The following is a 16,092-nucleotide window of genomic DNA, read 5'->3' on the forward strand; positions in this document are numbered from 1 at the left end:
TTCAAAAGAACTACCATGATTTCCTGTTTAAATATTCTACTATTGTTATTACACTGTGAATTTAGAATGACAATACTTAAAAAAAAAATTAATCTTAAGAGGGGTAAAATTAGAACAACTGAAATCACATAATTTTACTCGCAATGAATTCATGATCTAATTTAAAGTATCACTACCTAATATTGCTGATGCTATCTATAGAAGGGCTGCTATTTGGTACCAATGAGTTTCCACCATAATCATGAAGAACACGTGTGCTAAAGGCTGTATCAAATGATGCTTCTTCATACATACATTCACCTTGAGGAACTACACTCCATTTTGGAATCTGCTTTGTTCTGCCGCTCCAACGCAAGCTCCAATGTCACCTCCACCTCACCCATGGCAGGCCTTTTATTTACGTCAAAACTGACACAACTATAAGCAATCTCCACGAACTTCTTGAAATACTCTGAAGCTATCCTCCCCTTTAAATATGGATCAATGATATCATAAATTGTTCCATTCTCGATGCATTTACAGGCCCAACGATTAAGATGTCGCTGATCCCCATTCAATGTTGCATCAAATACGCGTCTGCAACATAGAACTTCAAACAAAACTACCCCAAATGAGTACACATCAGCTTTATGCGATGGGCGGTTAGTCATCATACCTTCCGGAGCCATACACTCAAAAGTATAAGCTATATCTGAGTCTATTTCTATGGAAACCGGATCGTTTGACATACTATGGGGACCCCTCTTGGAGAAGCCGAAATTGTAAAGCTTAGCAGTCCATTGCCCGTCCAAAAGAATGTTCCTGCTACTGCTAGTGACGTCCCGGTGGATTACTACAAACCTTGCACCCGTATGGAGGTAATGTAATGCTCGCGCTACACCAATGCATATCTCTAGCATTCGCTTCCAAGGGAGTGGATCAGAATCTTTGCCATGGAGATGATCATAAAGAGTCCCGCTGCTTACATATTCATACACATGGATCATCTCTCCTTTCTCTTCACACCAGCCAACGAGAGATACGATGTTTGAGTGGTGCAGCTGGCAGAGCATCCGCGCCCCACATTTTAACTCCTGGAGTGGCAGGAGTGAATTAGTACTTGGCCTCAAGCGTTTGATAGCAAAGAATCCATCATTAATCATCCCTCCATATATAAATCCCGAATCACCTTTAGCAATAACCATATCTTTATGGAAGTTGTTGGTAGCAGCTTTGATCTCGGCTAGTGAAAATCGACAACATAATTCCTCCGGAAGAGCTAAACACCGTCTTTGAAGGAAATTTGTTTTTTCCCGTCTTATTTTGGATTTCATCTGCTTAAAAATTCCGGAGAAAGATAGAAGAGACTGTAAAGAAAAACTCATTTTTGAATGTGAAAGGGAAGCAATTTTATATTGGATTAATTGTTTTGTGTTCCAAGAATTCAATCTTGTATTGTTGGCTTGAATTTTGTTTGTTATTTAACTGGAAAGCGATCGGTACAAAAGAAGGAAAGAATGTGATCAAATCCAATCCCAGTTCTTTCCCTGGTTGCGTCCTTTTATAAAAGTCAAAGCTCACACATAAATCATGGTGGGTGAATGCTTGAATGGGACAAAGGCCATCAAAATGTAACTCGAAAAGTTGCATTGTTATAAACATTTCAGTGGGGTGACAGCCTTTTTCTGGCCCACACGCAGTGTGTGGAAAAATCAACAAGCCCCCGGCCAATATCCTTTATTAAACAAGCAAACAAAGCGGCGACCCTTGACTTAATCGATGCCGTTGGATCTCAATCATAGGTTTTTAAAGTTTTTTTTTTATTATTATTACAAAATGATTTTCAAAGAGGTAACTGGTTTTGTCAAACACTGATCGGCATTCGTTTTGTTGTGCAGAACAGAACATTTCATTTGGTAAAGCAAACAGAAGTTTCATTTGAACTTCAGTCCCTCCATAGATGAATTTCTGTTCCACTGAGTTATTTCCCTGATATAAACTTTGCCTCTGTTCTGTTCGCAACACCTGCAAATTTTTAAGGGCTTCCTTACCAAACTAGCCTAAAGGAAGCATAACATGGCCGAGTCCGTGGTGTCTTTTCTTGTAGAAAGGCTTGGTGACCTACTTATTCAGGAGGCTTCACTGCTATGGGGAGTAGAGGATCAAGTAAGGCAGATGCATATCGAACTAAAACGGATGCAATGCTTCCTGAAAGATGCAGATAAAAGACAAGATGAAGATGAGAGTGTTAGAAATTGGGTTTCAGAAATAAGAGATGCTGCTTATGATGTTGAGGATGTGATTGACACTTTTATTGTTAAATTTGCATCCAAGAAAGGTGGAAGAATCCGAAATGTCGTTATCCAAGGCAAGGAACTCCATAATCTTGCATCAGAAATTGAGAGGATCAAATCTAGAATCTCTGACTTGACTAGAAGTTTGAGAACTTATGGAATAATTGCAAGAAAAGGAGAGGGATCTAGCTTTGCTTCAGAGAGGCAAAGGCAGCTGAGATGGTCTTATTCCCATCTTGTCGAGGAGCATATTGTTGGGTTCGAGGAGAACATAGAGGTACTGATCAAGAAGTTGGTGCCTGAAAAGGAGCGTTGCCGCGTGGTGTCTATATGTGGAATGGGAGGTCTAGGGAAGACCACCCTAGCTAAGACCTTATACCATCACGCAGATATCAGGAGACACTTTGAAGCTTTTGCTTGGGCTTATGTATCTCAACAATGCAGAAGAAGAGATGTTTGGGAAGGAATTTTGCTAAAGCTTATCACCCCGTCTAAGGAGGAGAAGGAAGAAATTTTGAGAATGAGGGATGATGAGTTAGCAAAGAAGCTTTATAAAGTTCAGCTAGAGAAGAGATGTTTGATTGTAATTGATGACATTTGGACCACTGAGGCATGGGAGACTCTACAACCTGCTTTTCCTAAAGAAACAACTGTTGGTAGCAAAGTATTACTTACAACCCGCAACAAAGAAGTAGCTTTGGGTGCTGATCTGAGTGGATTTCTTCATGAACCACAGTGTTTAAATGAAGAAAAGAGTTGGGAGCTATTCCAAAGGAAAGCATTTCCATGGAAACACGAATCAGGTAGTTTTTTTTTTTTTTGAAAGTTAAATCAGGTAGTTTATTATTCTGTTACTCGTACTCCTAGACATTTAGATTGCTATAGTCTTTGATTGCTTAAGCCATGATTCTTCCTTTTGGTATCTGCTTTGCCTAAGATCTCTGCCTTATCTGAAGCCATTCTTTAGGATGCTGCAGTATATGATAATTGAACTTTGGATAAAGAAGAAGAAAAGTACATAAGAACTACGTAAACTATTGCTATCACCATTGCTAACCTAACAATTGCCAGAATCAATACTTTACGTTATCCTTTCTGGGTATTTTAACAAAAATTTAGCATGGTGCAACACTAGTAGCTTTATTTGAATTGTTTAGATGAACCTCCAGCAGATCATATTTAAAAGCTAAGTGCATTGACTAGGATCATACTAAAGCTAGGTACAAGATGGTTGATATTTCAAGCCAAGCATTGAGTAAGATTAACATCATTGAATTTACAATTACTGGAAGCAAAGCAATGACCATGATAACCAAAATTAAGAGGCAAAGCCATAAACTAAACGAGATTAAAGTAGAAACTAGCAAGAACTTGGCAATAAAAGTCAAAAACACAACGGCTTGGTTCATGCGGAATGTTATGCATAAAAATTTATACCATATTAGTCATGGCCAAAATATTAAGCACATTTTCCTTTTGGCGGTATAATAATTCCCCCCACACATGCTTTATGTGTAAATATTTAATTCCCTTTGAACATATATGTTCTGTTCCTAAATTTTGCTTTTTTACGGCCATCCTTCTTTTTCTCTGATATACATTTTGTGATAATTTATTACATGTCATACCATACACAAGAAACTTTCCTAATTGGTATCCCTTCATGAAGCATGACAATCCAGGGATAGATAATCTTTTTTTTTTTTTTGTCTGTTTTTTGAAGAAGAGAAGATCACAAAGCCTTGGATTCAGAATCCCCACCCCAACGATAATTCCACCCTAAACAACTAATCAAAGCCCAAGTGGCAAAATGAATGATTATTGGGGAAAGCACCCGGTTATATATCTCTGCTTCATACAAGAAACAGAAAATTTTCTAATTTTTCTTGTCTTATTTAGATCTTTTTATTTCTTTTGTTTTCCTTTTTCAGGCTTTACAGTCAGCAAAGATATGGAGAATTTAGGGAGGGAAATGGTGGGGAGTTGTGCAGGTTTACCGCTAGCTATTATTGTGCTAGGTGGGCTTTTGGCAACAAAAGAAACAGTGAATGAGTGGGATATGGTGCACAGGAATATCAAGTCCCACTTAGCAAGATCTAAAGGGCGTGGAGAACAAGCTAGACTATCTGAGGTATTGGCCTTAAGTTACCATGAATTGCCTTACCAGCTGAAACCATGCTTCTTATATTTGAGTCAGTTTCCAGAAGATTTTGACATACCGACAAAGAAATTAGTTCAGCAATGGGTTGCAGAAGGCATCGTATCCTTGCAAGATGAAAAGGAAGTAGATGGAACCATGGAGGAAGTTGCAAAAAGCTACTTACGTGACTTGATAAATAGGTCCATGGTTCAATTGGGAGTGAGGGGTTCAACAGGAACAATCAAAACTTGTCGCCTCCATGACCTTATGCGTGACCTATGCTTGTCGAAGGCCAAACAAGAAAACTTTTTCCATATTATTGATCATGTGGATGGAAACAAAACTAATGGTGATCTTCAATCTTCTGGATATTCTAAAACAACGTCAGGAAGCAGAATCCGCAGGTGGGCCATCCATTTGAGTCAAGATGTTCAAGAACCTGTTTTGCCAGAATACCAGAAAAATCCCAACCTTAGGTCCTTATTCTTTTTCCGTCCAAAAAAACATAGATTACATGATGGACGGCTTTTGAAATCTGTGTTTGACAAATTCAAATTGCTTAAAGTGTTAGATCTTGAAGGAATTAAAGGACTTGATGAGAAGTTACCAGAAGATATAGGAGCTCTAATTCAGTTGAGATTTTTAAGTTTGAAGAAAACACGAATAAGAGAATTACCACCATCTCTGGTCAATCTGGTTGGCTTGCAGACGCTGAACTTGCAAACCATTGATAAAGTGTCATGGGAATCAACTGTACAAGTGCCAAATATGATATGGAAGATGGACCAGTTGAGACATCTATATCTGCCTAAGTGGTGTGGTAACGTTACAGATAAGTTAACATTGGCTAATCTGAGCAACTTGCAGACTCTTGTAAACTTTCCTGCTAATAAATGTGATGTTAAGGATCTTCTCAGGTTGACCAACCTCCAGAAACTTGTTCTGAATGACCCTAGACACTTTGAAACATTTGTCGAAATCTTTGAACCTCCAAATAACACATTGCAATGCCTCATGTCGCTGTCTTTAAAAACTGACCTCCTTTCCTTTCCCAATAAGGTAGTTAATTTAAGGCGACTATTATCTGGCTGTCCCCGTCTTTCCAAGCTGCATGTAGAAGGGAGAATAGACAAGTTACCCAAAAACAATCAATTCCCTTCATCTCTCACCAAGTTAACTTTATGGGGATCTAGACTTGGTGAAGACCCAATGGAAGCTCTTGGGAAGCTGCCTTACTTAAAGTACTTTGGTGGATGGGAAGTATTTATTGGAAAGAAAATGATTTGCTCTAAGGACACTTTCCCTCAACTCAAAACTTTACTTCTTCGGGGGTTGCCCAATTTTGAGGAGTGGACAATTGAAGAAGGAGCTATGCCTACTCTAAGTCATCTGGGTATTTCAGATTGCTACAAGTTGAAGATGGTTCCAGATGGGCTGAGGTTCATCACTACCCTCCGAGAACTAGAGATTAGGTGGATGTCTAGAGCATTCAAAAGTAGTCTCGAGGAAGATGGGGAAGCTTTCTACAAAGTCCAACATGTGCCTTCCATTGTGTTTTTGAACTAAGCCAAAATTATGGTAGGTGAGTCTAGACAATTAATGGTAATATGTTTATTCATTATTAGGTAGATTTAATTTGCATGTTGACAATGTCATACGCAAGACCTTTTATATGTGCATTGCTTATTGGTTGTATTCTATGCTTGCAATCATTTCTTCTACAAGTTGCCTTTCACATCATATTTTTCAATTACACTCCCAGAGCTCATCTTTGTGTAGAATTTCATGAAGTTTGTCAACATAACCTGGAAACAAGGATCCCATGTTCTTCTGTTGTCAATGTACATAGGAAATTTGGAGATTGACTATTATTTTTCTGCTATATAAACAGATCCTTTTTGCTGCTGGAACTTGGAACTTCAACTGGCAAAGTTTACTCTTAAGGGCAAGATTTTCTCATCCACTTTTCTGTGATTGGCTTGAAATTGTTGCTGTTATTAGATGTTGCAAGAAACAAATTAGGGATTGGATTTGCAGAAGACACACCTGTTCAGCTTGTTTCCAAAGCTAATACCGATGTTGTCTAGAATGGAGTTTGTAAATTTCATAAGATTGATATGAGTCTTTATGAGAGTATGAAGACTGATTTAGGACTTATTACTTTATCTTTTGTTCTATATGAATTGCAGTATTATCGTCTCGTTGTTAGGACCCTTGTGATCTATTATAGCTGTTGTTTCTTCTTTTTGGACTATGACACTTTCAATTATCCAATGAAAAAAGGGAAGTTCTACTTTCATAGCTTTTCCTACCATCATTTCTTTTTGGAAGAATTATCCAGCAGTAAATTTGCTACTTTCATTTCTTTAATTTTTAATTTCAGTCAAGTGCATAGAGTAATAAATTTGATTTTTAGTTGTGACAATATAGTAGACAATACTATATATAACACTTGCTTCTGTAAGTTATTCACTTTATTGGCTTTGTGCTAGAGATCTATATATAACCAGCCATCGCGTATAACTTTGAACAATGTGCCTTGTCAAAGATGATTGAAGCGAAGCAAAAAACCTCTGGAGAGAAACAATTGTGGATTTCACCTGCAGCAAATTCCTAATGCTGCTAGATGTTGACATGGATCTCTAGGTTTAGACTCCTATCTACGGTCCAGTGTTTACTCTAGAATGAAAAATTTTTATGTTCAGAAGTTCATGGAAGCTGTTATACATATCCTGATGCTTTTAAAATTGGAAGGAGCAAGAGGATGTAGAGTTCTTGGGCTGAAGCAGAGTTTTTCTTTACCGAGAAGGCAATATCTCTCAGAACTGTTTGTTTTCTGTGTAAGAATATCCCTTGTTATCTAAAATTGTCAAGTGTCCTGCCTATTCTGTGGCTAAGACTTCTGTTACTATCTTTTTGTCTTCCAGCACTAAAGTTATATACAATCACTTCATTCTGCACACTTGATTTAAGTGCTTGTTGGCATTGATCAACTAATTGGATAAAAGGCTTATTAGTCACCAGACATAAAGCAGAATAGGGATCTTTATCAAGCAAATTAACTGGTTTTTTCTGTTTGTGGTCATGACCACATCAAGCCTCATAACACACCGCATAGATGCTAGGCTGCCATAGGTGAATATCATGCATAACTACAAACCCATGCAATTCATCAGATTCCTCAGATACTTCGTTAGAGAATAAGGATCATTTAATCTCGTTTCACAGATAAGACTTACGAACTAACCTCGTGAAAAGGAAATCTCTCTAGACCTGAAGCCAGCCCTTTGGTCAGCGTGAGTCTCCTCCTTCACTCAATAAGGAGAGGAGTGTGAGCTACACAAAGTTTGGGACTCTAATCCTTTGCGCTCTGATGGTGGCAGCCTAATAAAGACATGAAGAAACTACTTCAATTTGCAATCTCAGATTGGAATCAAGCAAAGCAAGAAATAGAAACGCAACAAGAAAAGGAATGATTTTGGCAATTTCAACTAGTGTCCAAAAAATGCTATCCATATTCAAAAGCAAGCCAACGCAGCACTAGCATTCACTCCACAACCCAAAATACAACTAAACTCGGCTAAGAATAGAAGCTGCAACTCCTTATTTGACCCCACTATGGGACAGCTCCAAAAGCATATTAATCCTATTCAAACAAAACATCAAACACCTAGCCTGCAAGTGCAAACAAGCGAAATTTTTACCGCATTCCCCTCAGAACCAAGCAATCTACAAATTTTAAGCCAGCCCATCAGCCATAAAATTTTTCTCTCTTAGAAAATGCAACAGTTCGACCACCTATAAGTTATTAACTTAGTAAGTCTATTTATTGTTCTTACGCCCCTACCAGCCGTTCTCATAACCTACTGCAATACGGCAACAGGCAAAGACATGTATATATAGTGGCAAGAAACCAGTGGTAACTTGGAATTAAGTTAGAAATGCAAGACTTTTGGGGAATAAGTTTTCGAATTACTATTGTTAGATAAAAAAAAAAAGGGTCATCAAGTTCCCCCACGACAAGTTCATTTCAAGGCCAAAAACTGAGTAATGTTTAATGGCTTCTTGGACAACTCCAAGATGACAAAGCCGCGTATTGTAGGAAGAAGCTGAAAAATCTTAGCTGCAGTTAATTATGTTTCGATCTACTGCAAGGATTAATAATGATTAATCCTAGTAGTAATTAATGAATTTCAAACCTGTTACACAATGCGCATTTAAAATGAGAAAGCAAACTTAATGAGGTGTTCCTCTTGAAATTCTGCAATTGTCACTCCAATCAATTGTAGCAATAACTTTATTTATCGCAATTGATTGATGAAATTTTCCCAATACTAAGACGAGGTTTCTTTCGAATTATTCCGTTGTGCGTTTCAGTTAGCAATTTCGAGAAATATCTTTGGTAAAAGAGGATCGAGATAAAGTTGATTTAAAACTGTGATAGGATTGAGCTTTTGCAAAGCAAAAGAATGGAAACGAGCCCCAAAAAGAAGAGTGGGACAGCTGTCTGAAATTCTTCATCTCTGGCTCAAAGTTGAGATGAAGGGGTATTGTTCCCAAAAGACTCCAAATTAAGTCATTGTTTAATGCAAAATTGGTGAAGCATGTTGTGCAATTTTCCAACTGTATTACTTTTCCTAAGAAGCTGCCATCACTAGTAACAAGCACATTTTCATTGCAAAAACAAACAATCTTAGCAGGCAGAATATTGGGCAACCACTATGTCTACAGGTGAGCAGAAAATCCAAGTGTCATTTCTTCGTTTTTTGTCTTATATCGATTTTGAGAATCTCAGAGATTTCACTCCAAACAATGTCTTGTGAGACTTCTTTCCTTTGGGACAGTTGTTGGCATCTTGAGATATTGTGGCAATGTCAGATTCGAAGCATTCTTGTTCAATATCTCTGAGGAGCCGAAGCAATTCCAGCGCGCTTGCCTTTCCTTTTTCACTCCCATTCTCGGCTACATCCACAAGGGCAGGGATACAACATCCCTTATCCATCACCAATTGACAATATTGAACACTTTCAGAGCACAATCAAAGGAGAACAGCCGCCGCCTGCTCCCGGTCCTTATAATGGCCAATCTCAAGTAATTCAACAATAGAAGCAATGCATCCACTGGTTTCAGCAACAGAGGCCCTAGCCTCTTTGTTGTTGTTGCACAAGTTTCTCAACACGATTATACAGTGCTTTGCAAGAGTTGGATCGTTTAAGAATGGAACCAGTTTTGGGATGCACTCCGAAGACACCAAGTTGGAACAAAAAGCATCACTTGAAGACAAATTGCACATAATTTTAATGACTTGTTCCTTGAAATCTATGATGTTGGAGTCAAGAATACCGAAAATGGAAGCAAGAGCACCAGATGCAGCAATCTTAGATCTACAACTAGTATTGCCAGACAACACTTCTATGATGTCTAGAGCCTCTTTCTTTACTTCTGAGTCGAGAAACAATGATAATAGGCTATATGTATCTTCATGCAACTTTCGTATGCCACTCCTGCAAGAAACATCACCATAAGCCCCCATATAACAGAAAAATTCATGATCAACTCGAACATTGGGCTAACTAATGGATAAGGACCATGACTGAAACAAGCTTTAAATGACAAAAAAGAATGCAGTTTTGTGATGGAAAGTTACAATATACAATAAAAATTATTCCAAACTAATGAAATAACAAATCAAGACAAGGTACAGTAGCCACCATACTGAACATCCAACAACATAGTAGTACCTGTTTTGGCTTAGAAATGTTAATAACAACTGAAGTCCACCTCTCTGGGCTCTTATATCATGTAAATCATGAGCACTGCTCAAAAATTTACTTAAGAGGTTCGACGAAATTCTTGGATGACATAGCCAGACAGGCTAGATTGTCACTTGTCATACGGTTTTTCATATCTTCAACCACCGTGCATCTTGATTCCCAACAAAGCTCGGCAAGGCTATCTAGAGGCTCCAAATCCATCTTACTTGTATTAGAGGAAGATTGACATCGGCCAAGATCATCACTGGTCTGCTCCACGATCAAACTTGAGCCATCCAAGACCTGGTTACATGATGCTTCTGAACTATAACTAACATCTAAAGATCCAAGTGATGTACTGCCGTGACTGTCCATACACAAACTGTGGTCAGAAACAGGAATACAAAATGATACTTCTCCATACTTACATTCACCATGAGGATCAAGATCCTCCATATTGGAATCTGCTTTCTCTTGCAACTCCAATGCAAGCTCTAGCATCACCTCCACTTCACCCATCTCAGGCCGAGTATTTCCCTTTTCACTGATACAGCAATAAGCGATGTCTACGAATATCTTGAGACACTCTACAGCTATCCTCCCCTTTAGATATGGATCACTGATGTTATAAACGGTTCCTCCGCCTATGCACCGACGGGCCCAACGAGCTAAACTTGCTTCATCCCCGTTCAACTTTGCATCAATTGCCTTTCTAGCACACAACACCTCAAATAAAACAACCCCAAATGAGTACAAATCAGATTTCTCGGTAAGTCCACCTCCTCTGGCATACTGTGGATCCAAATAACCGAAAGTACCCTTCACTTGTGAGTCTATTTTTTTCAAAGCTTTTGACGTGCTAAGGGGACGCATCTTGGACAATCCGAAATCAGAAAGCTTACAAACCCATTCATCGTCCAAAAGAATATTGCTGCTCTTGACGTCACGGTGAATTACTGCTTGCTTTGCTCCGGTATGAAGGTAATGTAATCCACGAGCTGCACCAGTACATATCTCTAGCCTCTGCTTCCATGGGAGTGGATCACAATCAGAACCATAGAGATGATCACGAAGTGTCCCGTTTTTTATGAGTTCGTATACAAGGATCATCTCGTCATTATCATTGTAGAACCCGATAAGAGACACGAGATGTTGGTGGCGCAGCTGGCAGAGCAACTGCACTTCGGTTCGGAACTCATTGAATCCTTGTGCTGAAACTGGATTCAAGCGTTTGACAGCAACCAAGTTTCCATCGTCGAGAATCCCTTCGTATACATAACCAAAACCACCTCTACCGATAATCAAGTTTGGATGAAAGTTGTTGGTAGCAGCTTTGATCTGGATTAGAGAAAACTGACGGTGAATTTCCTCGGGAAGAGCTGCTGGATATCGTGTCCTAATGTGTCGTTCATTTCCCTCACTTATATCTGATTTTCTATTGCCTGTTGTTTTGGTAAAGACTTTGCAAAAACTACAAAGAAAACGTGAAGGATCTCCCATGTGGGAAGTAGTGAAGTTTTGGTTTCGATTGATACTTGGGGTGTTATCTCATCAAGGAGAAATCTTGCTTGACTTGCTTTTATCGCTCATGTAACAGCCTAAAAGGTAGTTCAACTAATAGTTACCCATGTATCAGTGTCAAATATGCATTACGCATCGTAGAAGTATATTTGCAATAATGGTTTAGTACAGTTTGGTGAGGTCCAAGTCAAGTGTTATTCTGGCTGCTTCCAACTACACATTTGTTAACTGCTGCTACAAGGTTCAAGCACACTACTCTCCAAGCCCCTTCCATGAACAATACCGAAAAAGATGAAATCTTGATCCGTGATCCTCTGGGTCTAAAAGCGATTCCCAATTTGCATTTTTAAACGACCATTCCTTTCCTGTCCAGGATTAAAAGTGATTCCCAACTTTTATTCCAAAATGCCAAGCCCCGACCCACATGTTTCTTAATCCAAAACAATACAACATGGAAAAAGTCATTGTACCCACACCCTACCTTGTTTGTCCAGGTAATTTAACAAAAACTTTGTATGCTAATTGGAATTAATTTGACTTTTAACATTTTCACCTTGGTTTGATCTTATTTCTGAACCTATTTAGACTCAATTTATTTGGGTCAATTGGACTCCTTTTCTACTTAGGCCCATTCAATTTTGGGCTTATTATGGTTGATTTTGTTTGTATCTGTTTTTCATGAATGTAAATTCAATCCAACAATTAAGATTTGAGTCATATGGGCTTAATAGTCCAAATTAAATGACTGCAAGCTGAAGGGATTATTCATTCTTGAGTTCCTTAAAATTTAAAATTACAAAAAAAAAATTAATGAGGAAGAAAGAGTTGAACTACTAGGACAGTCTACCTTTCCCTTCTTCACAAATTGTTGCACCATTTTCAACCCTCTTTTCTTCTTTCAAGATTTTATCCCTTTCACCATTACCGTTTTGACAAAATTCAATTAAAATAAACAAACTGATTGTTAGTTTGAAGACAAGAAATTTTTTTCAAAAGTAATAGGAAGAGAGAATATTATTTAGAAAAGAAAAAAGTTCCCATTAAGTTTGATCCCTTTTTATTCATGAGAAAGGACAATTATACTTGAAAGAAGTTTTATTCAAAAGAATATAATTTCTACTTTGGAAATAAAAATAAAATCATTTTAAAAAAAAGTATTTGGAAAGAGTTTTAGTAAAAGAAATTTTCTTCTTCTTTTCTTAATATTGGATATAATGCTGCAATATTAATATGTATATTATTCTTTTATCATTGGGTTTTTTCTCTACAGAACTAAACTGAAGAAAAAGTAATGAATCAAGACAATGGAGAGAAACAACTATCGATTCTGTTTGCAGCGAATTGGCGTGTGAATTCGTTGTTGAGTGAGTTGTGCAGCAGAGGAACTCCGCATCTCTATGACTAGTAATCCTCCTGTCAGCTTCATTCACATGATGCAAATGTTCATAATAATCAAGTATGGCCGCTTCATTTCGGTGAAATAATTTGTTTTCTTGGTAAGAGACTTAAAAATACTACACAAGACATGTGCTGGTGAACCAAATGGCACAACAGTTTGTGTAGAATTTTCTATGCTTTACACCCCTTGCGGCTTGATATGGGAATTGAATGTTGGTTGTCCTAATCTGTAATTGGTTAACAAATTAAAAATCTAGCAATGGCATGCATAAAATATGAGTGTTGAGATCTTCAGAGAAAACTTTTTAATAGCCCTGGAAGAAGAAATTAACATTCTTTGAAACCAAGGGTTTGTATAGTCACAGTAAACTTACTTCGATTAAAAGCATATATATTGTGTGTCTTCGTTCTTCAATGCCTCGCAGTGAACCGCCAACTGCTGTGCTTGCTATCAACATCAGAAATTTATCAGAATCAATTGCTTTTCGGGTGCACAAAATAATACATCTTCATAAATAAATTCGCCACAAGGATTGATACTTTCCATTTCGGAGTCTGCCTTCTTTTGCAGTTCCAATGCGAGCTCTAGCACTGTCACCTCCACTTCACCCATGCATGGTCGCTCATTTCCCCAAACACAGACACAACTGAAAGCAATCTCCACAAATTGCTTAAGCTCTCTGGGGCCCCTTTAGATGTGGATCGATGATATGATAAATGGTTCCATTTTCAATGCACTGACAAGCCCATGTAGCCAGATGTGGGTGATTCCGATTCATATCAAAGACAATTGGTTTTCTACAGCAAAATACTTCAAGTAAGACCACACCAAACGTGTACACATCAGATTTTTCTGACAGATACTCGGTTCTGCAATATTTTGGATCTGAGTATCCTAAAGTACCATTCACTTGCGACTCTATTCTTATCAAAGCTTTTGACATGCTAAGGGGTCCTAACTTGGAATCCCCAAAACCAGAAACTTACTAAACATAACAGCAGAAGCTTGATTGATGTGATCATAACAGCAGAAAATGTAACTTAAGCTTCAAACCAACTCAGATGCACAAGTCAGCCACAAGCTTCAACAAGATTGCTATCCGGCTCCAATAAGTATTTAACTATTATGACAATTGCTATCTGTCTCCGACGAGCATCCACTACCATAATAATATCCATAAAGATCAAGATCGCTAACACTGATACGAAATGATGCTTCTTCATACATATATTCACCATGAGGATTGATGCTCTCCATTATAGAATCTGCTTGCTTTTGCAACTCCAAGGCAAGCTCTAGCATGACCTCCACCTCGCCTATTGTTGGCCGTTTATTTCCCTCGTAGTGAACACAACTACCAGCGATTTCCAAATATTGCTTGAAACATTCTGGAGCTATCGTCCCCTTGAGGTATGGATCAATGACATGATAATTGGTTCCTTCCTTTGCCGATTCAATAACCCACTCAAGTATTTATTGTTGATTCTTTGGTAATGTTGCATCGCAGACTTTTCTACCACAAAGAACTTCAAATAAAAGGACCCCAAACGAGAAGACGTCAGATTTTTCCGTTAGTAACCCATGAACCATGTATTCCGGAGCCAAATACCCAAAAGTGCCCACCACTCTCGACTCCGTTCTTATCAAGGCTTTTTTCATGCTAATGGGACCCATTTTCGACAACCCGAAACTGGAAAGCTTACCCGACCATTCGTCATCTAAAAGAATGTTTGAGCTCTTGATGTCACGGTGGAATACAACATGCTTTACTCCTGTGTGAAGGTAATGTAATCCACGCGCTGCACCAATACATATCTGTAGCCTGTGTTTCCAACCGAGTGGAACATAAACCTCACGATGGAGATGATACGACAGTGACCCTCTGCTCATATATTCATACACAAGGATTATTTCATTGTCCTCATGGCAGAACCCGATGAAAGAGACGAGATGTGGATGGCGCAACTGGCACTGCAACTGTACCTCATTTTGGAACTCAGTAACTCCTTGTAGTGATCTCGATCGGAGACGTTTGAGAGCAACAACCATGGTTCCATCATTGACAGCCCCCCCGTATACGGGTCCAAAACCACCTTCAGCAATAATGGAGCCTTGATGGAAGTTGTTGGTAGCAGCTTTGACCTCGGCTAGTGAAAATTGACGGTATATGTCTTCTGGAAGTTCTGGACTTGGCATACGGACGGGTTTTGCTTCACTTTTGTGGGTTTTTTTCTTGCCTAATTTTTGCTTAAAAACCTTCAAGAAGTGTAGAAGAGAACGCAAAGCGTCTCCCATAGTGGATGATGAGGATTTCGCAGCAGTGCACGAGATCAGAGTGTAGGAGAAAGGAGCAAGAAGGAAATTTACGAAATCAACTCATTCGTGATGAATGGCAGCCTAGCATTTGTTTGCTGGAAACCAGCTGTCTTTTGTCATGTTATGTGCTATTAAATTTGACAGCCTAGCAATAAGTTTCTAAAATATATATTATCCATCACAATCATGTAGAAACCAGGATTAGTCTGATAAAGTCTATTGTCTATTGTCTGATTAGTGGACACAACTACAAGCCATCTCCTCTAATGTCTTGAAACATTTGAAGCTATATGATAAATCGTTCATTTTCTGGGGAATTCACTGGCCCAATCAAGTAAATTTACTTGATTCTCCGAATATGAAAAGCTCATTATTTGCTATCCCTCTAGTTTCTCCAATGCTTAAATGCTTTCTTTCAATACTATTTCTTTAATCATTTTAATATTTTTGTACACAAATTCATACCTCAATTTTCACTTTCAAAAAATTCTTTCTATTACATGATTTTTTATGTTTTGCATATTAACATACAACAAAATTTAATACAATTATATATACAAGTGTCATTCAATTAAAACTCTTTTTTATTTTTTTGACCTTTTATTTTCTATTGAATTAATTTTTTTTTACACCTTATGTTAAAAATAAGTTGTTTTTGACATTTGAAGGGTTTTTTTTTATTTTTTTAAC

At 38.1% G+C, this 16,092-nt stretch overlaps 1 protein-coding gene and 3 pseudogenes across 3 annotated transcripts; 1 reads left to right on the plus strand and 3 right to left on the minus strand.

Annotated features, from left to right (window-relative positions):
* On the minus strand, positions 1-1,827 carry LOC18601726 (receptor-like protein kinase FERONIA; annotated as a pseudogene).
* A 32-nt stretch (positions 1,828-1,859) lies between these two features.
* Positions 1,860-6,712, plus strand: LOC18601727 (putative disease resistance protein At1g50180). Of its 2 annotated transcripts, none has more exons than XM_018119266.2 (3): positions 1,860-3,076; positions 4,205-5,995; positions 6,305-6,712. In XM_018119266.2, exons 1-2 carry the CDS (start codon positions 2,056-2,058, stop codon positions 5,977-5,979), a joined length of 2,796 nt encoding a protein of 931 aa, XP_017974755.1. In that variant the 5' UTR covers positions 1,860-2,055; the 3' UTR covers positions 5,980-5,995; positions 6,305-6,712. The 2 variants fall into 2 exon arrangements, with proteins under 2 accessions (XP_017974755.1, XP_007032836.1); XM_007032774.3 differs by having other exon boundaries at positions 1,861-3,076; positions 4,205-5,991.
* A 2,356-nt stretch (positions 6,713-9,068) lies between these two features.
* Positions 9,069-11,837, minus strand: LOC18601729 (uncharacterized; annotated as a pseudogene). Its single transcript, XR_016025860.1, has 2 exons — positions 10,155-11,837; positions 9,069-9,917 (listed from the first exon to the last, which is right to left on the minus strand). The product of XR_016025860.1 is annotated as an uncharacterized LOC18601729 (transcript).
* A 1,515-nt stretch (positions 11,838-13,352) lies between these two features.
* LOC18601730 (receptor-like protein kinase FERONIA pseudogene) lies at positions 13,353-15,532 on the minus strand (annotated as a pseudogene).
* Positions 15,533-16,092: the final 560 nt, after the last annotated feature.

This window comes from Theobroma cacao, chromosome 4 (genome assembly GCF_053813885.1).
Source record: "Theobroma cacao isolate CCN51 chromosome 4, ASM5381388v1, whole genome shotgun sequence".
Classification (NCBI taxonomy): domain Eukaryota; kingdom Viridiplantae; phylum Streptophyta; class Magnoliopsida; order Malvales; family Malvaceae; genus Theobroma; species Theobroma cacao.